The 26,413-nt window shown below is 41.3% G+C and overlaps 3 protein-coding genes across 5 annotated transcripts in view; 1 reads left to right on the plus strand and 2 right to left on the minus strand.

The window, feature by feature from the left end:
- smarcd3b (SWI/SNF related BAF chromatin remodeling complex subunit D3b) overlaps positions 1–6,374 on the minus strand; it is a 32,558-nt gene extending 26,184 nt beyond the window's left edge. Inside the window, exon 1 of the mRNA XM_029529146.1 lies at positions 6,141–6,374. Within this exon, the coding sequence (XP_029385006.1) occupies positions 6,141–6,152 (12 nt within the window). The 5' untranslated portion in view covers positions 6,153–6,374. The remainder of the gene's footprint in view (positions 1–6,140) is intronic.
- Positions 6,375–8,116: 1,742 nt separating this feature from the next.
- nfx1 (nuclear transcription factor, X-box binding 1) lies at positions 8,117–19,578 on the minus strand. Its single transcript, XM_029529083.1, has 23 exons — positions 19,350–19,578; positions 17,306–18,211; positions 16,920–17,081; positions 16,542–16,619; positions 16,294–16,399; positions 15,805–15,876; positions 15,561–15,700; positions 15,319–15,418; positions 14,998–15,215; positions 14,539–14,636; positions 13,969–13,999; positions 13,792–13,874; positions 12,851–12,959; positions 12,523–12,642; positions 12,365–12,444; positions 12,048–12,278; positions 11,433–11,506; positions 11,243–11,344; positions 10,878–11,015; positions 10,699–10,765; positions 8,693–8,838; positions 8,465–8,569; positions 8,117–8,226 (listed from the first exon to the last, which is right to left on the minus strand). The coding sequence occupies exons 1-23, from the start codon at positions 19,366–19,368 to the stop codon at positions 8,151–8,153; spliced, it is 3,261 nt and encodes a 1,086-aa protein (XP_029384943.1). The 5' UTR covers positions 19,369–19,578; the 3' UTR covers positions 8,117–8,150.
- A 3,329-nt stretch (positions 19,579–22,907) lies between these two features.
- The window catches only part of asap1b (ArfGAP with SH3 domain, ankyrin repeat and PH domain 1b), a 47,464-nt gene continuing 43,958 nt past the window's right edge, over positions 22,908–26,413 (plus strand). For all 3 annotated transcript variants that reach the window (XM_029528955.1, XM_029528956.1, XM_029528957.1), the window contains exon 1: positions 22,908–23,739. In XM_029528955.1, coding sequence (XP_029384815.1) covers positions 23,614–23,739 — 126 coding nt within the window. In that variant the 5' untranslated portion in view covers positions 22,908–23,613. The remainder of the gene's footprint in view (positions 23,740–26,413) is intronic.

Consider the following 26,413-nt stretch of genomic DNA (forward strand, 5'->3'; position numbering starts at 1 on the left):
GTACATTTAGGGATAGTTTTGGGCATATGTGATGAAGAGAAACCTAGAGAGAAAGAGAGAAAGTCTCCCATGACGGCGGAAAATGTAGAGCATCTGCTGATATTTTGTGATCAAAGTAATTTGGTACAATATATTGTGAGGAAATAGTGAGGCAGCACAAAGAAACTCCTCTATGTCTTGTTTTTTTGTTCCAAAGGTATGTTAAGCACCCAACCTAAGAAGGAGCAGATAAGGAGTTTAGGGCCGACCTTGGATTTCAGGGCTTGTTTGGGACAAAGCATCTTTATCCAGACAGCGTTTATGGTCCAGTTCCCTGGCTGCTCCCTTCACCCCTAACAAAAAAAAACAAAAAAAAAAAAACAAGGAGGCATTTTGGGAGCCAATGGGATGGAGCAACAATAATGAGCTGAGTTTCCCTGCAAGCGACGAGCAACACACCGGAACAAGCCTGAAGCGTTACCTGCTTCGGGACATTTCCTGTTTGCTGTAGCCATGACAACGGGATAATCTGCCCTGCGTCCAAAGCTAACACCCAATCGTGTGAGAGCAACGCAGACTGCAGTGACTTCAAAACTGGAGCAGCAGCTGGTGAACTATCCCAGAGCTTAAACTGCAAGGCTGAGAGCAAATCTTCATTTTTGAGACAGAGGCGGCTTCAGTTTGCTGTGAGTCAGCACTGAGGTCACATATAGAGTGAAAAGCAGTCACTCGCTATAAATAATCCCAAATACCATAATAAATAAAACTGGCAGGATACCCAGAATAACCCCCCCGCCTCCTTTCCTACTCTGAGTCCAAGCTTAGTATCTTTCAGCACTGCTCTGCCTGAGCAGGATGGGAGAGAGAGTGGACAGAACGAGGGCAGGATTGGTATGTGCAGGGATCATGTCGGGGAATGAATGAAATAAACATTTTCAAATCAAAGTCTTGATATTCACCATTCAAATGCTAAATACATAAAATGACTCAGCAAGATATACTGTACTGGAGACCTTCACATCCTGCTATTACATTGAAGTCAGAGCTAAGCATCAGAATTTCCTAACAAATGAAAAAATAAATGTTGGAATGAACAGAAGATATTCACAGAATCACTAAAAGGCTCTTCTGACCATCAATATAAAAATGTTCCACCTGTTACAATTTTTAAACCTCTTTCTTAAGAAAGCCAGAAAAGACATTAAAACTTCCTTTGTCATTCTGTAAAAAATAAACAGAACAAAACAAAGAGACATATGTTTTGTATCAGATTCTTAATACAATTTTAACTTTAACTCGTGGAAGTATGTGATTTCCAGCACACCATTGTCTACCTTAGGAAAAAGTTGGATAATTCAAGAACTTTTTATTGTGCTGCAGGCATAATAATTTTTTTCATCCAGATGGTTAGAATCGTCTTTGAGGATCCTGGAAATAACTTCATAATACTAGTGAGCAACCGCTGGCTATCTATTTTCTGAGGAGTCTCTGATTAACTCTGTGACTCCAATGTGTTGCTAATACTCAAGAGGCACAAGCTGGGGCTAACAGAATATATGGAAAAATATATTCATGTTTCCATTAACATATACAAATCACCTTTTCAACTGCAGTAAAATGTGAGCAGAATTTAACTAAAACTGCAGAGTCACATTTAGGTACGTTCACATTCAATACAAAAAGATGTGCTATGGGCTGAATGTTAATAAAAGCAAACATTCTTCATTTTTGCTTTACTATTAATGAAATTATCATTTAAAAGGTTCTGTACAATTTTTTGAGTTAACTGTCCTTCGACACTCATGACTTCCTCTGGTTTCATTGTCACATCAAGGCTTAAGTACTTTATCGAATCAGAGGAGCAAAATTCTTTCCTTGCAAAGTGATGTTACAGTTAAGTAATGTCACCAAAGTCCTGGATATTTGTACCTGACATAAACAACAACCACTACACCCGTAAGATACACTAGATAACCTCATAATAAAAAAAGTATAAACTATTAATACCTTCAACTTAACACAATAACTTCATTTTCAGATGAGCATTTCATCCACTCAATTACTTTGCTTTAATAATGCAACATGTTGCTTCTTGTAAATAGGACAATATAAAACCAACAACTGCTGTATACTAATGTTCAATCCAGCAATGTGTTAAAATACACGAAGGTAGAATTACCAGTCTGATCTGTGTGAATATCTAAGAGATAAGAAGCAATCTCCAGCTAAAACAACCAGCTGATTCATTAAAATTACAATCAACTATTCTGTTAGTTGATTAAAGTGAAAATGACAACTGTTAATCAAGGTAAAACCTCTCAAATATGAGGACTTGGCTCCTAGTAATGAGACCATTCATAGAGGAACACTAGAAGAGAAAATAACTCCATCAATGTCTTCAATAATTTAGCTTTTTCACATTATTGCTCTTTAAAAATTAGAAGACTTGCAAATATACAGTGACATTTATTTTCAAATGTGCACACCACGCTTACACCACACCTCATAATGTAGTATTGAGCGTTAACATCTAAATGGGTCAACCAGCCGCTCAGCAGGCTGTAGCACCATTAGTACCCAGACAGTTTGTCTCTGAACGGAGTGCACAATCTCATTAGACAACTAACTCTACATTATAAATGGGAATAATATGCAAACAAAAAAACACAGCTTGTGCTTTAGGTAAGATAGCAGTGATTAAAAAACACAGTTTTGATCTGTTGACGGGGAGGGAGGGCCCATGTGTAATTAGGTTAGAACTTAAAACCATAAAAATCTATAGTCTCACTGTGGGAATGGCACAGTGGAGGGCAGTGAGGAAATAGGTTTGTGTAATTTGTCAGAGACTAACTATATCATACGTACAATACAGAAGAAAATATATTGAAATGGGAGATTTGATTTTTAAAATCATGCTTCATCACTTCAGCTCTAATATAAAGTGAAATCAATACTTTTTGTAGCCATTCCTGTAAGACCATTAATTTCCAGGGTAATAAACATCCACTGAAGCAGCACATTCCTAACAGGCCAAAAACGGAAGTGCTCCATTGTCCATTTATCCCTGCACATAAAACAAAGCACAATGCCAGGGAACGTTTAATTGGGTGACCTGCTATTGAAGAAACAAAGCCAAATATGTACAGCTTCCAAGTGTGTCGATTAGTCATTTACTGTGGGTGAATATGAATATTTAAGTTTGACAAACTCATGAGTAAGTGTGCGGCTGAAATCGCATGCTCAGTGAAACATTGGTTGCCCTTGATAAGTCTTCCAAAATAAATTTTAAACATGACTAACCTAAGTGACTGCGGTGCTTGTGTGTATGTGAAGGGGAGGGGATCCTGTGTGGTGCTCCTTAAAAAGCCAGGTCAAGCATTCAGCAGACTGTAAATGGAGCTGGTCCTCTGATCCTCTGTCAGACCTCAGGAGCTTTGACGGCACCTTGCATACTAATGGGACTGTTCTCCTTTTGTGCCAGCAGCTGGGTCAGGGAACACTAGAGTTTGAATTTTAGCTATTTTAATCCTGTTTTTTCGTAGAGAGAGCACAGCTGTATCGCTGACGAGGATAGCCCATTTCTGTAGCAAACATTCAATTGAAAAGGCCCCTTGCTCTTTATGCTAATATTTAAAATAAATCACAAAATAATACACAACTTCAGAGGAGCTCACAAGCTTCCTATACAAGCTATAATGCAGAGAGCAACAGAGAAAAGACGATCTTAAGCCACTGTGTGGAAACTGAACATATATCCTATCTGGAAAAAGCCATTGCACAGAGAAATGAATGGAAACACTCCCGAGGGACGACACTAAAAGAAAAACATCACGCAACCAGCGATTTTCTGAAACAAAACAGGTTATGTAATATTCTTTGTTGACTAATTGCACCCAAATGCCTCAAAACTTGTGTGAATATTTTTCTTATATAAAGCATCCAACTGAAGTGAGTGATGGTGCTCTTTGAAAATGCAAGCAGCTGAGTCACTAAGTCCACAATAACTCAACGGTAGAAACCAAAACAGGAAAGAGAGCAAAGAACATGCTGAGATCTGACAAGCCTCTAAAATGTGTAATGATTTCAGCGATGCCACAGTTACAGTTGGGCTAATAAATGAAGGCTTTGTCCAAAAAAAAAAAGAAAAAAAAAAGTAATACAATACTGCTGTGCTTTCACTCTGTGGAAGTAAGAATGTTAAACTGAATAAGCTAAATAACTTAATACTGTACTTTGCTTTATAACGTTCAGGAGAAGGAATTAAATGAAGGGCCACACACAGACCTTGAGACGAAGACTAATAAACAGCTATTACAATGTAATATAAGAAAAACTGCACTGCCATCACAAAAGCTGCTTGTAATTCATGGACATGAGGCTAAAAACTTCATATTAATTCCTATTATTCCGTCTGTTTTTCAAGAAACATAATAATATTATAGGAAATGCATCTGTGGTTTTCTTTAACTATGCAGCCTGAGGAGGTAGCTTATCACAGCATTTAGCACAATATCTGCAAACCACCATATCTAAAGATGAATTAATGCATACATTACATCAATGAATTAATTAACCTATACAAAAAATTTTTATTGTAGTTGAACACTTTAACACATTTTATGAGTTAAATATGGCCCAAACATTTAGTGATCACAACAGACTTTATGCAAAGGCTCATTAAAAAAGTTATATATTTTAATATAGCATTAATGTTGACTACTACAGCTTCTTTATCAAATATTTTTATATTTTTGGAAGCTGAGAATAGGACAGTATCATTTCCTGTTAATAGCTAATCAGCTTAGCATTAGCATTAGCAAGAGTGGAAGACCTAGCATGTCTGCTAACTGTAGCTGCATGTTTCGCTCTGAATACGGAGCTAGTTTAGTTAAAAGAATGAAAACCGGTGAAAATATATAATATATAAAATAATTCCTCAAACACAAAAACGCCTTCATGACACGACAGGTTTTTGTTACTTAATCAGAAGATTTACAGATTACTGCCCGGCTAGCTGCTCCGCATTTCCTGTTTTATGCTAAGCTAAGCTAACTGAGAGGAAGTGCCCAAACAAAAAATAAAAAATAAAAAATAAAAAAAAAAAGAGAGAGAGGGAGAAATTTAAAATGCCAGTAATTCAGCGTTATTCAGTCAAAAAAAAAGCTGCAGCTGGAGTTAATGTGTCGCAGGCTGGAAATATAGAAAAGAGACTTTCCTCCGATTAGCAGAAGCAGCTCTGTCCGGATGTCTGCAGCCTCGGCCGGGCTGCAGATCAGCAGAGACTCCGAAACTTTTCCTGCCAGATCCAAAACACACTGAGGAGTCCGGTGGGGGGGGGGGGCAAACATGGAGCAGCATAACATTACGGTGTGTGCCCTGAATTACAGCCAAAGCCAAAGCCAAAGGAGGGGGGGGGGTATGGATGAGGAGAAATGAATTGAACACATGCGTAAAAGCAAAGCCCGGAGGATGGTGCTCACCGTGCACCACCTCCACCACCAAGTGTCTGATTCCCACACCAGTCAAGGTTAACAAGCCGCTCTGGTGTCTGTCTGCGTCGGCTGGAAAAATGGGGAGGGGTGGGGGGTGGGGGGGGGGAAGGGGAGGGTGGTGGAGGTGGAGGGGTGAGGTGCTGCAACTATACAGTGAGCTGGTGAGATGATGCAGACAGGCATGGTGGAGGTGGAGGTGGAGGTGGTGGTGTGTGTGTGTGTGGGGGGGGGGGTACTGTAGCCTATAGCCCCCTTAAATATTCACCCCCGCTCCCTTCCCCATCAATTGCATCTGATATATTGTGCACCATGCCTCTGCCCCCCCCCCCCCCCCACTCTTCCTCTCGCATTAAGCCTCAATACAACACAAGATGAAAATTAATCCTAACAGTTGTTTTAAAAAAAAAAAAAAAGATGCACAGAAAATGAGGAGGTAGGTTTGTTTTTTTGGGTTGTTTTTTTTTTTTTTTTTTTTTTTGGGGGGGGGGGGGCGACTCCGCACGCGCGCGCACTAAAACCCGACCGGCAACGCGCCTCCAGCATGAAGGAAAATATATACAGATTAGTTTTAATGGAGGATGCGGATCCAAAAGCAGCGCAGACTCAACGAGGCAAAGTGCTGAGGAATAAAACAAATGTGCTAATGTACCACAGAGGTAGCATCCATACCTTTCTCTCCATCACTATGCGCTTTTTTGGGGGGGGTGGTGGTGGTGGTGGTGGTGGGGGGGAGCTACTTAACAACAGCAACCGGAGGATGTGTGTCTCTCTCTGGAGCTGTCCGGTCCGGAGCAGCGGCGGCCGAGCGGAGCTTTCCCCTTTCACTCCTCAACTTCCTCACGGCTTCCTCAGACAGCAGCAGCTCCCTCTCACTTCCCCATTACCGGACAGACGGGAGACCTATTAGCGCTGGCCTGTGGGACGCCGAGCCGGGGATGGAGCCAGAGCCCGGATTGGTGAAGCCTTGTTCGGAAGGCAGCAGGAGCGCAGGCGCGGTCTCTCCGCCGGAGCGTCGATATAATGAAGAATTACCCGAGGCAGGGAGTGTCATCAAATTATCCTCAGAGAGGATTTTTATTTCGTGTTCCTCTGAGGGGGGAGGCCAGGCTGTCCGACGGCTAGATTTTTTAAATGCACACTATTCAGCAAAGGTTGCAAAAATAAATAATATTAAATAAAATAAGAGCTTTTTTTTTTTGGAAGATGGGGGGAGGGGGGTGTTATGCCACAACGAACAAAGCCTGATTTCATTCAGCTCCCTAACCAACAGAACTGTACCACTTTCCTAAAAAACACACACACACAAAACGTTTAAGTCACTACAAACCCTTTGATTAGTATTTTAATGATTGTTGTAAAGCATTAATAAGGACTGCTTATGGTTGCCAGATTGTAAAAAAATCCGTTGGCTGTCACTTCTGGAGCAAGACTGCATCAAAATGCCTATATGAAAAACTTATTAAGCATCTTATCGAATAATATTCATACACACATATGTATGTACATATTTTAAATATATAATTTTTTAGCTGAGTTTCAATTTATGAGCTGGTTAACAAACAGTTCGAGCAGATTGATCCACCAATTGAAAACATTATGATTCTGAAATGTGAAAAAAAAAAAAAAAAAAATCCCAAAAGACAATGTGGAAGAATGTCCGCATCTTTACTGTCGCATAATATTTTGAATGATGAACAAAAGTATAACTGGAGAGCAAGGCCTAAAGGTTTGGGTTATTTTGGTCAATGGCTAATGACTTAATGAAAAAAGAAAGTACAGGAGGAAAATGTGAGCTGCATTTAAGTAAAATATTCTTTTTCATGCATTGCAGTTCAGTAACTCCAGTCTGAGCTGGCGTCTACATTCATTAGATGGAGACAAACTGTGACAACTGTCAAGTTGACCAACATCCTCTCAAGTTCAAGTGTCATACAGCGAGACATGACATCGCGCTCGCCCGAGTCTGACCTCAAAATCCCTCCATGGTTTTGAGAAAATGCAGCACTACATCTGGGTCATAGCTGCATTTTAAACAAAGCTTTGTTTCCGCAGTGCAGCCCACTCCTACCTACCCACAAACTCAATCAGCAGAGGTTTACTACTGAAGCCTTGGCTCAATACCAGCAGGGAAAAAACAAAAAAAATAAGATACAGCATGGCTGGAGATTTGCTCACTGTACTGTTGGAGAATCTCAAACAGGAGAGCTCAATGTGGTGACGAATTTATTGTTGAGATCTGAGCTATTTTTATAAATAGGGGCCAGATTATGAAGCCGCTGCATTAAATGGATATCTACAAATGCGTACTTTAAATAAGCAACACTTCATTTTTTATTAAATTGGCTTTGATGAGGGAGCTCAGGCAGGCGAAGGAGGCAGAGAAAACATTCAGCAGCTTTTCATAGCCCTTACATCCTCACAATCAGTGCAAGTATAAATTGACTTTAAATATCTAAATTCATGAGGAAAACTTCACTCATGATTTATTGAAGTCCTCCTCACAGATGCGTGGTTTTCTTTGAGGCAATAACTTCTTCAAGATATTCTCCACCATCATTTTATTTGATTAAAGAGCCAGAGGAATTCTTATTGATCGCTGACGAACACTACAAGTGAGAAAGGTTAATGAGACTTTTTGGCAGGCGGACAGTGATGCCTCTGCTTTTATTTCTGGCCTCATTAGTCCTGAACATCAAAATAATCTATGATTGGCTCTTCTTTAACCATCTTCGACCAGGTGCTTCCACTGGCAGCCCTGGAGGAGAGTTGAGAAGATAAGTCAAAAGGAGGAAAAGAAATTAAATAATGAGGTGAGTAATTAAAAAAAAAAAACAAGATGCAAAGACAGACAGCTGCTTGTAAGCTATTAATTTATCTTTATCCAGAAAAACGTTAAATGATTAAGGAGGCAAGAGTTCAGTGTGAATCTTAAGGACACTTCTATGACTGATCCGGTTAGCAAATGGTGCCTTTAATCACAAAGGAAGACTTACTTGCTGCTGTGCTGTTTGATATGAGCGATGGGAGGCGGGGCTCTCGCGGTCATTTCCCTCTCTATCAGTGATGTCAGAGTTGAGTTTGGACAAGCCGATTTCCCCCTGCACATTATCAAGATCCACAGCCACATCCTTAGCGCCATAAATAGTGTTTTTGAAAACAATGAAATAAAATCTGCCTCAATGTAGATGCTCCTGTATTTGCTTTTCCCCACAAGTTCTTACTTGTGGGCTGTGATGACAACGTTGCGTTTTGGCTCGCTGTCATAGCTCACGCTCTCGACAGTGTAGACCTCAGCCAGCTCGTGGATGATCTTCCGGTGTTCTCTGTTCATAGGCGGGAAACAGTGGCTTCTCTTCGGCTGCTTTCCCTGCAGACATCAGCAACATTTGGGTTTCATCCTGACAATCATTCCTCAAGCCTCGCTGACATGCATCCCTCTGCTCTCTCATTTACTTCTAGTCTATGTACGTAACAACTCTGGAGGCAAATGACAGATTTCATAATGAGCTGATTCCTCCACCATAAATTTACCTACAGAAGAAACATATTATATTAGTAAAACATGCTATAAAATCCACGCTTCTTATGAATCTATTGCAGAACCACTTCTAAAATTTACCAGATAATTCACTGATGGTGATTAAATATTCTCTGCTTAACCCAGTTGGATTTATTTTAGATTATTTCAGCTGTAGGTATAAAATGAATTAATTGATATCTGGTCATAGGTGTGTATCTGTGATGACAGGCAGATGGTAGAAATAGCTTTGCTAAAGAAGCCCAAGTGCTCAGTGAGCCACTGCCCTAATCTCAGTTGTCAAACAGCACGAGAGTTTCCATGATTTCTGACAATTTCACTGATATTTTGTTATCTTCAAGTTGCCAATGTCCTCAGTGCCCATACTTTGGTGAATTTTGGTCTAATTGTTTTTATTATTATCATTATTATTAATAGCACATTGAACTTCTACGTCACTTTAAAAAGCAACAACATACAGACATTTTCACCTACAATGTGCCCCCAACTTATTAGCAATTGATTGGAGAAAGCTCAATAACGCTTTTCCCAGTTTGTTGCAGAAGACTCTACCTGCATACGCAGAGAGTCCTGACCTCATCGCCCACAATCAATGTACAACCTTGCTTATACTCTTGTGGCTAAATGGGAACAGATCTCTGCAACCGAGTGCTGAAATCATGGTAAGAGTCTTTCCACAAGTGTGGGTGGCTGTGGAGTGTTTTGGGGTATGTAATTAATGTGTGGCCTAATTTCTGTAGACAAGGTCACTGAGCATGTTTGACCTGACTTTTTATAGTAGTATAATAATAAAGAAAAAAGTTGGAAAACAACAGCAGGCATTAAAATGGCCCACTCTTGCTGCCAAAGTATTAGAGCAAAGTTTTGATGGAGAGAATGTAATAACCTCATTTTTAGGAATGCAGAAACCCACAGAAAAAGACCATGGGCACAAATATGAAATCAAAAGAGCTTTTCAGCAAATTCAGTCCACGAAAGAAACCTTTCATAGGCAGACTTTGGCAAAAGGTAGCAAAAGATTCAGGAGGTGATTAACAATCTTTTACATTTGGCAAAGAAGCCAAAGAAACAGCGACCTTGGCAGGCTTGCTCCCAATTGGACAACGAATATGAAGATTTTTTTTTTAGCTGCCCCATGAGGTAACTATTAATTTAGCCTGGTTAAGAAACATAACTTTAAGAGGCTTCACTACACTGTCAGAAATCTACAAGCAACCACATATGGCTGTATGTCCAAGGTCCACTGGAGAGTACACAAAGCTCAAAAATAGCCGAATATACAACAACTAGGACAGAAAATAATATGATGATGAAGTTGTGGGTTTGGATTCATGTACTGATCGCAGTAGTAGGAAAAGATGTGATGTATAAAACAAATGTGGTTCAATAAATTTCACTTGAGTCTTGAATCCCAGCTTTTATCCTTTTTCACCTTGTTGTGTAAGGTCAGTGTGAGTTATGTATTGCTTATGAAGGTACTTTTTTTTCTTCTTTGTGTTGTACACAAGTACACTTGACCTGGATTTTGCCATGTTTCCCAGAAGACAATCAAATAAACCAGATATGATCTGCCGTACAATCTGACATATTTTATCAGAAGGCTCCTAAACACAATACCACAGCCACCAGAGGGAGCATCACATCACAATACTTCCACCTTCCTGCCACCACAACTCACTATTATCTCACCTTATTAACAAGCTCAACAAGATTCTTGATCTCCTCTTCTATCTCTGTGACAAATTTCAGATCTTTTCTGAAAGAAAAAGAAGGAAAAGAGAAACACAATAGTCTTAAATCACCAAAGTTTTCCTGGCAGTGAGGAGAAAATAAAAGCCGATAATGACAACCAGTTGTCAGAAACAGACCTGGCGTCGTCTTTGAGGCTGTCGCTGTACACAGAGCTGGAGCGGGTGTTGAAGGGGTCAGAGGACGAGTCGATCTGTAATGCCTCAGCCAAGCGCCTGTTTCTCTCCAAAGTGGCACACTCCTCATCACATTCAAGTCTGAGAAAAATTTGCATTAAAAATCTTACAAAGAATGCTGCACACTCATTTGTTTCCTCGAATAAGAACAGATTGTCTTGAGTGTGTAGCAGTGTCAAGCTTGAAGGTGATGTAATCTATTATCTGTGAACCTGTAATGAACTCATTTAAATATTAATACAGAAACAAAGTCTTTAGTCATGGTGAGCAGGAAATCCATTTGTTTGGGTTATTTTGTGTGACTCTACCTGGTTTGTTTCAGCTCTTTCTTAGTGAGGAATGGGCCAATGTCCATGGAGTCCCCAAGCTGCATGTCGGACAGTTTACTGGCCATGGCGATAGCTGCATACCTGGAGTACAGAGTGTGACCGCTCTTTCACTACTTCATATTGGAAATCTGGACAGCTAAAAACAGACCTCAACTCACATCAAACTGACCTTTGATATGAACTGGCCGCTTCTGTGCAGATGACTGCTTCCTTTCTTCGACCACAGTCGCACTGTAGCGCTACCTGTGAAAAATATGAACAATTAGACTCAAATAATAACGTAAAATTGGTGTGAGTAGCCCTCAGTCTTGGTGGAAACGGGTTTTCTAAACAGATGCATGGGTTGCTTTTTGAAAATTTGACACTGCTCATGTGAGGGACTGTTGCAGCTGTGAAAGGTCTCATTGTTTCAGTTCTTGAGTTTGGAGGACTGCCACCAACGTGTTTTTATTTCATCCAACTTAACCGTTTATGGCAGTTACACACTATCACAGCAGCTGCCATCAACTGCTAGCAGCCTGCGTGGAGCTGAAAAGGACCAGAGAGAATATGCAGCTTGGCTGTTGACCATAACCTTCAAATCATTAAGGAGACATGACATTCATAAAACTGGACTTATTCACTCAAAATGTTTTCACCAGAGTAATAATTTATTAAACTGAGGAGAAATATACGAGGGAGGGAAAATAAGCCTCAGCTCTAACCCTTGACGTAACAAAGCCCATCTGCACAAACTTTGTAACCCAGTGGAGGTCCAGCTGTTCTCGGTGGCAGTGTTTAGTACCTTGGCAGTGCAGGTGGTGCGTGGGCAGCTGCTGCCTTTATGACAGGAGACAGAGCACGGGTGGCCACAGTCTGGACGCAGCACAATGCACGGCTGCTGGCAGTCACCTTCTGCCAAGCAGTCCCCGCGGTGGCAAATCCGCTTGCAGCGGTGCATTTCACATGGCAGTGATTTATTGCATGTCAGGCCACAAGAAATGTCTTGCAGATGGCAGGGGATGTTGCTGCGTTGCTATGAAAGAAAGATTGTCACGTTACTCAAAGGGATTAAAGAAATGAAATAAGACTGAAATCGTCTCATTTCTCAGAGGAACTAACCTCGTGTTTCCCCATGCACCACTTCTGAGTGAGGTACGTGCAGGGAGGACACTTCTCCTCACTATGGCAGTTGTGAAACACTTAAAATAAGAGTTGAATGTTATAAAGAAATACTTGAGTTTATAACAGCAGAGTCAACATTTCTTGTTGTGTCTCACCTGGGTGGTCACACTCATGTCTTCTTGTACACGGGTTTTTGCACTCTGGAGGCCTAGTACCACAGGGGATGGGCGGGTACAACACAGTGAGCCCACAGTGACACGTCAGCTCATCAAAACCTACAAACAAAAGGGGAATCATGGCGCAATTCAATGGAAGCTGCTCCGCTACATCATGACATTTCAATGCCAAACATAAATCCACAAGAGGAGAAAAACAAACAAAAGATGATGTATGAACCTCAAATTTGTTGTTTTTGAATGACAGAATAACTTCTGAGACTTGGCTCATAAATATTGGACTGAATAAAATGACTGTGGGACTCACTGGACTGCCAGCAGGGTTCACACTTTCCACGGTGACAAGGCTCTTGGCAGCGGTGGAGCCCACAGTTGAGCTTGTAGCCGCAGATGAGGGAGCACTTGTGCTCCACAATCTGGAAGGAAATGGACAGAAACAAGTGAGACCAGCTCGTCTATTGTTTGTGCTCGCCTAACAACCAAAGACCACAATATTTATTTTATCTTATTACTGTTATCTTTTAATCATCCCTGTGTTTCCCTTACTGTGTGAGTGTTTTTGTGCCTACACCCACAGAAAGAAGATAATCTGGATCAATGTAATGGCAGCCTCTCACATGTCCCTGCAGTTCTGACAGAGCAGATCCTGATCATGCCTCCATGAGATGCACCCGATCGGGGTAAGAAGGTTTTAAAACCTCTGGTGCCACCCAGAAATGGGACACTACTGTACCTGCCTGTCTGTCTGTTAACCTGGTATTTTTAGATTATTGGTTCCAAATTTGATTTATGTCTTCCATAGTCTTAATTTGGTTTTCTGGTTATTTGTACATAATTATGTTACACAAACTCTGTTTTATACTGCCTTGTTGGGCAAACCATCAGTGGAAAATAAGACTTATATGAAATTAAACAATCAACAGAGAAAACAGAAAAAGGCATCCGATTTCTTTTCTGCTCAAAAGGAAAAAGTCCTATAATATCCAAGACCTTTACAATTAAACTTTTTCACCCTTCTACTAAAAAGTAACAGAACCAGTTTGACATAATTTAAACTAACCAGACTGAAGAAATAAAGCATAGATATTTTTTCAACATTTTCCAAACTTCTGAGCTAAGTTATGCTAACAAGTCATATTTGTTGCAATTAGAGCAATTGTACAGTTACAGCTTTTACAATTTTCATCCTCAGGTGATTAATTACTGCATGAGGTGTGTTGATTTTAAATAGTGCGGACTGTCACTCACCACACAGCACAGCTCGCCACACTTGTGTCGGCCACACGAGCGTTTCTTGTTGCAGCGCCTCTCACAGGTGAAGACGAGTTTGTCTGGAATGGAAGGACTCAGAAATTAAAATGAGTCGGGGAGAATGATGGCCCGCATGTTTAGTTTATGTTGTTGTTGTTTGTGCTCAAATCTTACCCTCTGTCTCGATTGTTACACACGGAACCTCCTGGAAGACAAAGATATTTTTAGTAACATAAAACTGACAAAATTTCAAATAATTATTATAGAACAAAAACTGTACGGCTTTCTGTAGTGTACATAATTTATTGATACACTTTATGATGAGTCTTAGAAGGGAAATCACAGTTTTTTGTGACAATTTCCACAACACGGATCTTTCAAACTATGTTTATCTGATGTTCTGAAGAAGGGGGCTCCTTTCTACACCATGTTCTTACTACCTTCACCACAGACACAGAGCACCACACACGTCCAAGGTAATTCATCGTATCACTATAACTCAACTCTATCCACTCATCATCTCAGTACTTCAATTTCCCGAAGACACAATTTGTGAATCATAGTCATGATAGAAATCTGTTGGGGGTTATGAAGAACCGAGCTGTATTTTCCCCAAAGGAACTCCATCCACAGCCTGGAGCTACTGGGTTGTTTGTACTTAGAAAATGCTTTTCACATCTTTGGTGTCAAGCACAAAATCAATGCAATATAGCAACCCAATATACTGCTGGTGTCTCTACTCACCTTGGTCTTGGAGCCACATCTGCATCTGATAGTAGAGGTCAGCAAACAGGGCCCACAGCTGTCCTCATGGCACAAATTCTCACACAGATGGATGACATCTTAAAAAAAAAAAAAAAAAAAGAGAGAAAAAGAAAAAATATTTCATCACATGGATGTCCTATTTGGAAACCCAGAATAGTTATGCTTGACAACTTTGAAGTCAAGCAACCTGGGATTCAATGACATTTAATCACATGGAGAGGAGGTATCAAACCACCAACCCTGTGATCAGTAGATCTCTCGCTCGAATCACAACCTTTAGACAACATTTAACTGCACAAGACAGTTTGGACATAATGTAAGATTTGTCACGTTTTGATCTCCTTGTGCTTTCTATCCTTATCCTTTGGAAATGTCAGGGACTGAATATGTCCCTGTGAGACTGGAGCCATCCTTTTCTACTTCATCCCTTTGTCTTACCGCTGGAGCCACAGGCCAGTGGTTTGTTGCATGTTTTTCCACAGGAAGGAATAGGATCAGAACAGCTCTGTCGTTCTGAGTAGCCCAGTTCCAGGAGTTTAGCCAGAGGCGTCTGACCGCAGGGACAAGTCTTTACCAGGTTGGGGGAACGTGGGCATGGCTGGCAGGGACCACGGTGGCACACCTGCTGGCAGCAGTGGGCTTCACAGTCCAACATCCTACACAGACAAAGAACAGAAAAATCCAGCGTCACAGTATAAATGGAACAGTCCAAATGAACTAAGAGCTTTAGTTTCAATAGATAATGGGCATCAGACTCACTTTCCACATATTTTCTGACAGGAGAAATGTCCTGAGCCATCGAATCCTTCCTTATCAGTTCCACACAGCTCTTGACGTGTTGTAACCCCACAGTAACAAACTACAGAAAGTTAAATCCATGGTTATCAGTTCTCCAAATGTGAAGTGCAGCGTTCGAATCTTACAATAGCTGAAGCCACAGCAGGAACCATTTTCTCAGCCACAAATGTTGTACCAGGTGGTTGTGACAAAGTGAGACTCACCCTGCTGAACCTGCAGCTGGCAGGGCTGGCATACCCCGCTGTGGCACACCTGTGCACAGGTGTGTTTGGCACAGTTAAGTAAAGACCCACACACTCTGTCACACTGGAGGACTGTAGCCTGGCCACAGCGCATCGGTTGACTGGAAGGAGATGGTTAAATCAATGTTAAGGCATCACAATCAAAAGTAACAAGTATATGAAAAGGTAGTGGGAGGGGAAAAAAGATGGACAGAAGTTTAAGTACCTGGTCTTCCCACAGATGCAGGATTTGGTTACAAAGGCAGGACATTGCGGACACGGTCCAGGGTGGCATAAACTGAACAGTAATGATGAAATTATTGAGGGTTGACAAATATTTGTCTCCTGTGAATCCATGATTTTGGTTTAAAAAGTGGCATTCAGAATGTGTATTTTACTTTTAATTAAAAGACTGTGCCAAAATTCTTATCACAAGGATAATTAGACACATTCACAGCTTATCATTAATAAACCCACTAGATGGACCTCAATTGGTGGATCTCAAAAATATTTAAATCAGACATAACAATTTCAGACACCACACATTAAAATTTCAGGATCACAAAATGACATGAAGACATAAAAATGGCCTTGACGTCTGAAAGAAATGCATTTCTCCCTCTAAAGCTCCAAGTTAACTCAACTGAAAATGCAGAACTGAAAAAAAGGGACTACTGTCTCAACAATATCCTGGTAATCTTTTTTTAATGCTCACATGTTACAGGGATGATTGCAATCCACTCCACTTCTTTTCTTCCCACACATGTCACCACAGCTGTGGGGAATCTCAGTGCGCTGCCACTCAGGGTTTGTCACTTTACCTGCCAATAAAATGTGCATTGAAATACACTTTTGTTCACATCACATTACTGACAACCTTGACATATTATAGGAATCACATATATAAATATATAAAAAAGCTTTATATTTCAGGATATATTTAATTGCAAGAAGGAAACTCACCACAGAAGCAGGTGTAGGAAGTTGGCTGTTTTAGTGCAACATGCTGGCAGGCTGGACAACGCCAACCTTCAGCTGAATCTGAAAAATGTAATAATTTCAAACCTAAATGTAATGTTTAACTTCACATGTAGAGTAATGTTATTAGGAATACACACCATTGTGGTAGTGAGAACACCAATGAAATGTTTTGTTAACAGGGCCACAATGACCACCTTTGTATAGCAGATGCTGTGTACGTAGCATTATGTATTATGTATTATAGTGTATTATGCTATGCAGACCTATTGTTTTGTAGCTCTCCAGAGAGTCTGGGTCACTGCTGCATTAACCATGAAGGGAGTAAACAGTAAACATACAATTATCGTTTTAAGGTCCTACCATCTGCTTGAGAGGCTGGAGATCGAGCCCATTTCTTGATGCAGTTCAGGTGGAAGACGTGGAAGCAGCTCTGACAGCTCCACACTGGGGCCATGAGCCGGATTATATCACAGCACACCATGCACTCATACTTCTCTTCAGAGAGCTGTTCAATTAGACACCCTGTGGAGGGAAGAGAGCGGAGCTACAGACTTGTTCAACTTATAGCACCCTTTTCAGCAGCTCCTTCAGAGAAAGGTTGTGTTCTGCTGTTCGCACCCATCAACTTTTGCCCAAAGGTTTCTAAATATAGACTATCCTGTATCACAGGGTGGCGTGTATAGAGTGATGCACAAGCCATTTACAGATCTATAGAAGTGAAGTTACATGGGGTGTTTCAATCTAACCTGTCTGTGTCTCCTTGCTCCCAGGTATCTTGTCCCAGTTCCTTGAACTAGGCCGGTGGTGTGCTCGTCTCCCCCCTCTGGCCTGGAGGGGTACGTGCTTTCCTGAAGCTCCCCCTACTTTACTGGGTGGATCCTGAGACGATCTGCTGAGGCCTGAGTACTCCTGGCCACTGGCTCCACTCTCTGAGCCCATCTCCTCTTGAGATGATGGTTTGGGTGGTTTAAATGGTCCCTGGCGTCGTTTTGCCTCAGAATGTTTCCTCTGATGGTCATCATGCTGACAGTCTTGACCTGCCCTGTTCCTTTGAGTTCTCTCTCTGTTTTCTGAAGGGTGATTTTCTCCTTTAGTGTCATCTGACCTGTGGTGATCTTCTGACGGCTTGTTCTCCTTTAGGTGGGCACCCTTTTTGCTTTGTTCTCTTCTTCTCTGCTCCTGGCTAAATCTTCTGGGTTTCTTGGCTCGGGCATCTTGGTCTTCATTTGTTTGTTCTAAATTTCTGCTTGCCTCATCTCTCCGCCAGTTTGGCCCATCAGGCCCTTCCATGGGATTTGCACCTGAGTGGTGGGCACCACCCCTGTGCACACCATTGTCAATTCCATGTCTTTGCCACCAAGAGCTGGAGCCACTCCCATTTACACTTCTATTCCCATCCCTCCTCTCTCTCCCTCTGCCTCGCCTTCTGGCTCCATCCTCCTCTTGGTAGCGGGGATGATGATGCTCTGCATTATTTGAATTGTTGTGGCTAACCGAGGGGTTAAAGCCCTGATGAAAGTATCCATACTGTTGAGAGGAATCATAACTATTACTCAGGTTTCTGTCATTGTTGTGTCTGTGCCTTCCTCTCCTGGATTTGTACTGATGTGTTTTTTCATGTGACATCCCATTTGGATTAAGGTCAGGTGGGTCTGCAAACAGAAAGCACAACAGCATTAAATGTCAACACCATTTTATCTCTTAATACTGCATCTTTGGGTCAAATCATTTGGATAGAGATGCAAGTTGAATCTGAGAGTCAACCACAATTTTCAAAAATGGTTAAACACTATTTAAAAAAAAAAACAAAAGGTAAGAACAGAGCTTTTGGGTCGAACAAATTAAAAATTCCCATTTTAAGACACCAGAGCTCAGTATGTCAAATCAAACAATAACAAAGACAAGCGAATGTTCTTATTTATACTACCAAATTATTACACATAACATAAGTTCTGCTTTAAAGACAAGTCATATGCAGCTTTTAATGTCCTGTAGTGATAATACTGCTCTTTTTTGTATCATTTTTATTACAGAGCTCTCCACCTATTCTTCCAATTCTGCGGTCAGACAAAACATAACATTACAACATGGAAGGAGCAGGAAGAATGAAAGAAAATAAAAAGCAAAAAAAAAATAATAATAATTAGATACATTAATAACAACCAACCAATAATAACCAATATACGCCAGATAACAACAAACATACCATGAAACATGGCTGAGATACTGATCAATACAATGACTAAGATTTATAGACATGATTGATGAAGAGACACTGGAAGGACCAAAGTACAGCAGAAAGAGGTTTGCCAAGCCCATGCCAGCACAAAGATAATGTTAAATAAACAGTAATCAGCAATCAACAATATCAAACCAGAAGCTAAACTTTATTTTCCAACATAAAACCCATTTAAACAAATACTCCTGTTACTGTAGTTGGCTAGTTTAGATACACATCTGCTGACTTTCAAAGTTCAGTCACGTGTTGTCAACTATAAACACTAAAATCACATTGGGATGCTAAGCTAACATTAGCGTTAGCAGCTAAACCCTGAATGCAAAACAACGCAGTAGATACTAACTGTGCTAGCTGCTGTTAGCCGGAAGTTCATGCTAGCAGCAATGCTAGTTACTTATACCGCAATAAACAAAACGTGCAAAATGTCAACGGGCAAACTGGATTGGGCAGTGAGAGCATTTTTACATATATTTAACTGTTACAAACACTAAAGTTGTCAAAATTGTCTTTGTTTTGGAGACTTAAAAACATTTATACAGCGTGTTGCTCACCCGAGGAGCCCTCAGCCATCCAGTTCAAAATGGAGCTGTTGCTTCTTTCACGCCGCAAGTTGGAGGATGACAGGCTGTTTTTAGAGAAATGACAAGTGTGTCCAGAAGCTGGACGACGATATCCAGCTTTCCTCTGTAGTCCTGCTGGTTGAAAAAGCCACGGACTCTTTTAAAAATCACCTACAATCAGCGGCTAACCTCTTCTGTGCCCGCTAGCAAAAGGCTAGCACACACGACAAAGCTAGTTTTAGCTAAGGCCGGGATTTATTAGACGGAAGTGACTTTAGGGCTGGTTTTCAAAATAAAACACGTTATTGTTCGTATTAATAAAACATTGCATTTTCTAAGAAAGTAAGTAAATAAATAAATAAAAAGCCTCATATCCAATATAAAAACATTATGTTTAGTTATCATCCATTACTAATTCTTCTTATTTGCCCTCTTTGAACAATATTATCACTTTAGATGGGTCAGTCAAGACAAATTATTATAATAGCAGCGATATAAAATTATATCTAATTAATAATCACATGGGTTAGGGTTAGGGTTAGTTCTGTAAAACTTTCTCATACTAAGTATACCTATGAAAAAAAGGAAAAAGCAGACATCTTCATCTTGAGAGAATACGTAAATGAAATAAAAAGAGAAAAAAGATCTCAGTGTGGCCACAAGGTGGGGCTTCACGCTTGGGTTTGTTCAGGGCAACAGGGCAGATGATTTCTGAGGAAAAAATAATGATGTCATGTAATCTCAAACATCTTGTGTGGGTCAAACATACAGTGTGATTTTCTACCAATGAAAAGAAATCAACGGAAGGTGTGGGTCGGAATCTGGTGTGACATGAATGAGCAAATCTCCAAGATATCAACTTAAAAATAACATAGAAAAACAGACAAGTTTGTTCATGACTTTTGGTTTAAGAATAAGGCTTATTCTTTCCAAGTCATGTGGGCATGATGACAAACGCCCCTAAAAAGAAAAAAAAAAAGATCTTCCTATTTGTTTGGGGTTTTTTTTGCTATACATAGTTATGCAAGCCGTCTCGATTTCTGATAAGATTGGAGAGGAAGTGTAGGTCAGTGTTGCCTGTTGTGTGATGAAGGAAGGGAAAGCCCTGTTCATCTTTCTTGTTGTCAATCCATGGATTGACATTTCTTTAACCTCAAGGCCCCAGCTGACTGTCCTGGCTGTACGTTTCAGGTTGTTGTCATCCTGAAAGGTGACTTGTTGCCCCAGTCTCAGGCTGCATGCATGCAGAACCAGGTTTTCTCCAAAGACCTGTTTGTATTTGGCTGATGTTGGCCTTTGCCCCGTTCTGTCTACTGGTCAACTGAGTCCTGTTACTTCCAACCTTCTTTCATTTCTTATGGATGCCAATGATTTATTATTTTTTGTCTTGACATGCAATGTAAAATGTGGATTCTTTGTCTAATTGGTTCTGTTTTCCACAGATCTCCTCCAGTCAGGCGCTGCACACATCTGAAGCCTGATGAAAACAAAGAGGATGCACCAGACCACAAGCTACGGGGCCGTAGGAATTCATTCAGGAATGAATGCCTGAAAGTTTTCAGTGTTTGACTTTTAATATATTTGGAACATTTCTATTTTAGCATTCATAATATTTATAATTTGCTCTGTCATTATGAGTTACTGAGAGAATATTGAGGGGGCCAAAGAACAATTTTCACAATCAAAATTGAATGTTCAATGTGATAAGGTCAGGAAAAACTCAATGAAGCATAGAAAAAAATGTTCTGATGCAAATGTTGGACTTTTCCTTTTCCTTTCTTTCTTTGTGGTGAACACAATTTGATAATTTTGCTGATTTGGGCCTGAATAATTTCTTAGGTGAGAAGTATTAAAGGGAAAAGTGTTCATCTTAACAGCCAATTACTGAAGGGAAACCCCGGTGCACTCTTTAACAAGGCATAGTGTTTCCTAAGGTCATTAAATGTGATGTCTTCTGTCTGAAAAGGAAGTCGTAAAGCGATAAAAAGTACAATATTTCTCTTTGAAATGAGGTGATTAGAACTATAATGTGGCATATATAATAGAAATATTAAATTAAGAAATAACACTCAAAAATTAAGTCATTTTTCATCCTGCATAAAAAATATTAATATATATAAATAATATCACCTAGGGAAGATAGAAGTTTTAAAATAAAGTGAAATAAACAATTTAAGTGGCAAAAAGGCTTCAGTATAGACAGAAACCTGTGAAACTGCAAATTCAGAAACATTATATTCAATCTTTTCACACTAACTTTTACTCACTAGACACTTAAATTAAAATGAACCATGACCATTCTTTTACTTTCCAGATATATTCTAAAAATTGCCTAATTTTTCTTGCAGGCCTCTTAAATTAAAGGATAAATTTGACCTCTAACAGGTGACTCCACTGCATCAACAGCTTTTACCCTGAAAATGAAAATGAGGAGAAGAAAGAATACACCATGGGTAATTTTGAGGGAATTCAACAGAAAACCACAAATATGTTTGTTGTGACTCAGTGTTCAGTTAAAATCTACAAGGTCAATGAACAAAGATCAAGCCTTCCCGTGCAAAAGTAACATGATGCTTAGATTTAGCAGCTTTTTGAACACAGATACTTCCCACAACAACATTTAGATGGACCCAAAGTTTAAAAACGGCCCACGGGACAGTGAATATCCTCCAAAGTGAAGCTTAAAATGGGACAAATTGATCCTGGACTGCTGCTTTTCTGGCCCTAAACGCTTTTCTGTCTCAGGCCCACAGTCACTCTCTGCAGTCACGGTTATCACAGCGCGCATGCGCACACGGGCTCTTCGTGTCGGTCAGCCAGGCGAGGTGGGTGGAGAGATTTGAGTGAAGTTACCCAAAATACATACAAAATACCGGAAAAGGAACAATTCTGCTTTTCAAAGTAAGTTAAAAAAAAAAAGTAGCGTTGAAAAGACACGTGTTGACAAACACTGAAGCTTTATGTGGCTGTCAAATTACAACAATGACCTTATTTTTTAAAGCTCATTCATTTAATACTTTGATGTGTCATTTTTTTTGTTGCTCCACGTCTTTCTCCACTGCAGCACAAATAAACCAATTTGAAGTTGAATTGAATTTCTCTTTTTTTTTTACCTGAAATCCATCGTCATGAGTGATTGATTTTATATATATATTAATGGATTACATTAATGTGTTTGAAACTGGACATTCCCTCCTAGATTTTTTTGTACCTTTACCCTCAAACTGGAACTGTAATGTAGGAAAGTTAAACAGCGGGGGAAGTAACTGAGTATGCTGCTGGTTTACATGTCATAGTTCTTAATAATGGACCTTTTAGTTCTCTACATAGATTATTAACCCAAATGTGTCAAAATGTACATACACTATAATATACTATAATAATTTGCATCAGTTGATTTATGTGGTTTAAAAACACACGTATCCCAACATGAACTCAAGGGGGTCAACCCCTAACCGTGCTTTTATGTTGAAAACCCGGGAACCGGAAGCGGCACCTTCTCTTCCTGCCAGCTTGACTTCGTGCCTCTGAGGAGCCTGAGCGCGGCCGAGCAGCAGAGAGAGGCGGTGAGTGTGTCTGCGGCAGCACGGAAAACCCAGCAAGGACGGCCGAACAAGAGTGGACCCGACCCCGGCTGCAGCTTCAGACCGCGGACTATGATAAACCCGAACCAGAGGCTGGAAACGGCGCGCTGTTCGGACGGCAAGCGGCTCACTGAACATCTGTAGAGCAAAATGAGGGCATCCGCTATTCTCCGCGGCGGCTTCTCCTCCGAGCTTTAGTCCGACGCACAGTGACAGCGTTTCTGAATGCGTCGCTTTTAGACATCCTCCGAAGGAGCAGACGCACCGAGGTGTGTGTTTGTGTTTGTGTGTGTGTGTGGGGGGGGCGGCGGACACACACAGCCTGCAGATACCGAGCTCATTCCTCCTGCCATGGCCCCCGGGGAGCAGTGAAGCCACCGGAGAGGAAGACAGGTCTTCATCACCTCGATAGTTTTTCCACCAAGAAAAGAAAAAGACAGCAACCTGAAAAACGTCTCTTCCTTCCACCTCCTGCTTCATTGCTATTTTTTTTTTTTTAAATATTATTCCAACGTGGTTTTGTCTTTTTGAGACTTTTTGACCCCGCAAACAAACAAAAACAAACAAACAAACAAAACAAAAAAAAAAACTCCTCCAGTGGGCATTTCTCCCCCCCTCACCCCTCCTCCTCCTCCTCCTCCTCCTCCTCCTCCTCACCCCACAGTCAAAGGATGCCGGATCAAATATCCGTGTCCGAGTTTCTCTCGGAGACGACAGAGGATTACAATTCCCCGACAACATCCAGCTTCACCACCCGGCTGCAGAGCTGCAGGAACACCGTCAGTGTGCTGGAGGAGGTAAGGCCGCGGTGTCACGGAGGGATGGAGGGATGCAGCTGGGGAAGTTTGGCAGCACGGAGGCCTCGTTGCGTTCATGTCACATCTCAGTTTTCTGAGAATATCTGATGATGGAGCCTGTTGTAGTTCCCCGTGTGTGTGTGTGTGTGTGTGTGTGTGTGTGTGTGTCTCAAATGCAAAGACAGTTTGTGGTTCATCTTGCATGTGTGCTTCTGCTCTTTCTTTCCAGATATGTAGAGTAATATAATAGAGGATGAATGGGGGGGTGCACTCAGGCCTGCAGCTCTCTGTGTTCACTATTACATAACTCACAGCTTCAGAGCATGCTGCCAGGCTGAAGCTGTGTGTGTGTGTGTGTGTGAGATACACTGGTCACTGGCAGTCTGATCTGGATTGAGTTGTCTCTATATTGTAGACATTCCCTCCTCCAGGTTGCATTTATTTCCTCTGAAATTGGTGAGATGTTGCGCAGGAACACACCCAGAGTCCCCGCTCCTCCGTGATGATGATGCTGTGTCACCTTTGATTGTGTTGGAGGGGAGTAATCAAATCAGGCAGGTGGGCTGTGATGTGTGTGTTTCCCACTTCACCTTCCCCGCCACTGGTTTGACTAAATATAACATCAAACTGGGGGAGTTGACACCTACACTGTTGTATGTAGAAACATGACCTAATTTCTTGCTTAAAACGCATCGAGCTGCAGACGTGACTCCAGACTCAGTGTTATGTGCAAACGGTCATTTAAAGCAGAAACATCACCCACCTCTTCCTTTATGCTCCTTTTTAAAAAGTGATTAATGGGGTTTATTTGTAGCTAAACAACAGTGCAGCTCATAATCAAACATGAACATGAGCAGGACAGCAACCACAGATGGTTTGTTTAAAGGAGAAAATACACAAGCTTCATCCTCTCTCCATCACTCCAACAGCTACAGCAGCTCGCAATCTGTGATTTCCATCGCTTCTAACTTCAGCGCTTTACAAGTTTATTATATTAAAGCAATATCCCGGGCCGTGTTTACTGTGAACTCGGGGCACACTTTGTGTCTGCTGACTGTAACAAGGGAAAGGCTCACATCGTGAATCACCTCTCTGGCTCTGCGCCTCCGAGCCGAGAGACTGCAGCAGCACAAACGAAAAACATCTGTTAAAGAGCGCCGCCATGTGCGCTGGGCTTCGGTAGCCGCTCTGGAATTTTTGCACAGAGATCACATGACAGGGAAGACCATTACACTGGCACCAAAGAGCAAAGCATCCCCGCTCTCCGGTGGTTAGACAAAAGGCAAGATGCCTCTGAAACATTTAGCCAGTCGGGTAACTCGAACTGGGATACTCCCATCAGACGCAGGCCGGGGCAAAACACAGGCGGCCTTAAGTCATGAGTGCTGTTAGGTTAGTGGCTGTTACATAAAATTCGCTTCCCTGTTTGATCCCTGCGTCAACATGGAGCGACCAAAAGAGCCTTGAGAGATGCAAAGCTGCCTTTGGCATCACTTCGCCTGAGGAGGAGTTTGTTTTAACTTGTTGTCCTGGATTTCTGCTGAAATCTGAGTTCCTGTCCTCAAACACCCCCCCCCTTTCTTTTTCTTTCTTTTTTTTTTGTGTTGTTCTCCAAGTCGTTTCCTTGGTATGATGACAAGGTAAATTATGCAAAAGAAACTGCAGTGAATATTTAATAACTGTAACTTGAGGGGGAGACTTCACTCTGCAGGAGAGTTGTCATTCTCTGCATGCTTCCACTGAGTCATCTAGAGTTGCAAAGGGAGGCACTGAAAACAGGCCTCGCAGCATCATGTTGCCACACATCAATTACTGATCAGCGCATAATGACACAAAAGTGTTCATGAATCAGGAGCTATCCTGGAGCTGTTCTCTTTCCAGGCAGCAGCGGCGCGCTCAAAGATGTTTACTGTTTATACTTGTATCGGGGCAGAAATATGGGAAACAATGAGCAGTGAGATGGGGAGATAAAGGCCTAAAAATAACCTCTCTGGCCCGCTGTCGTGATCACTGGAGAAACAGGAGATGGGGGCATTGTGTGTTATTTGTGTGTCAGTGGCAGACTGGAAGCTGGTTGATGTGTCTGGGTTTTATTTTGGTGACATCTTTGGTGCAGATCAGTCACCGCTGCTTTGTTCTTTCCTTTTCCCAGAAAACTACGCCTGGAGGTGGCATTTATTCATCTTTTTGTTTGTTTGTTCATGCATCCAGAGGCAGGAGATTATAACTGTCCCGAACAAACGTTTCCATTATTCATTATTGTCAAAGATAACAGTAAATGCCCTCTGATGTTCCAGGAACCACCAGTTGGGAATGCCCGCTGTTTAATTATCACTAATATGAATCGGAGAGGGCAGCATGGTGGCATTAGTGCTGAGAATAAGAAGGTTGCGGGTTCGGTTCCCGGCCTGGGGCCTTTCTGTGCGGGGTTTGCATGTTCTCTCTGTGTCTCTGGTTTCGGCTGGCGACCTGTCCAGGGTGACCCCGCCCCTCACCCAGTGTGAGCTGGGATTGGCTCCAGCACCCCCTGCGACCAGGTGATGGATAAGAGGTAGAAGATAAATAAATGAATGAATGAATCAGAGAAAACCAGTAAAATCTTTGGATTTTCGGCACTGCAACTGCACGTATTTAGTAATTTCGATCTGCTGAACATTTAATCATCTAAAATAAA

This window comes from Echeneis naucrates, chromosome 20, assembly GCF_900963305.1.
Source record: "Echeneis naucrates chromosome 20, fEcheNa1.1, whole genome shotgun sequence".
Classification (NCBI taxonomy): Eukaryota; Metazoa; Chordata; class Actinopteri; order Carangiformes; family Echeneidae; genus Echeneis; species Echeneis naucrates.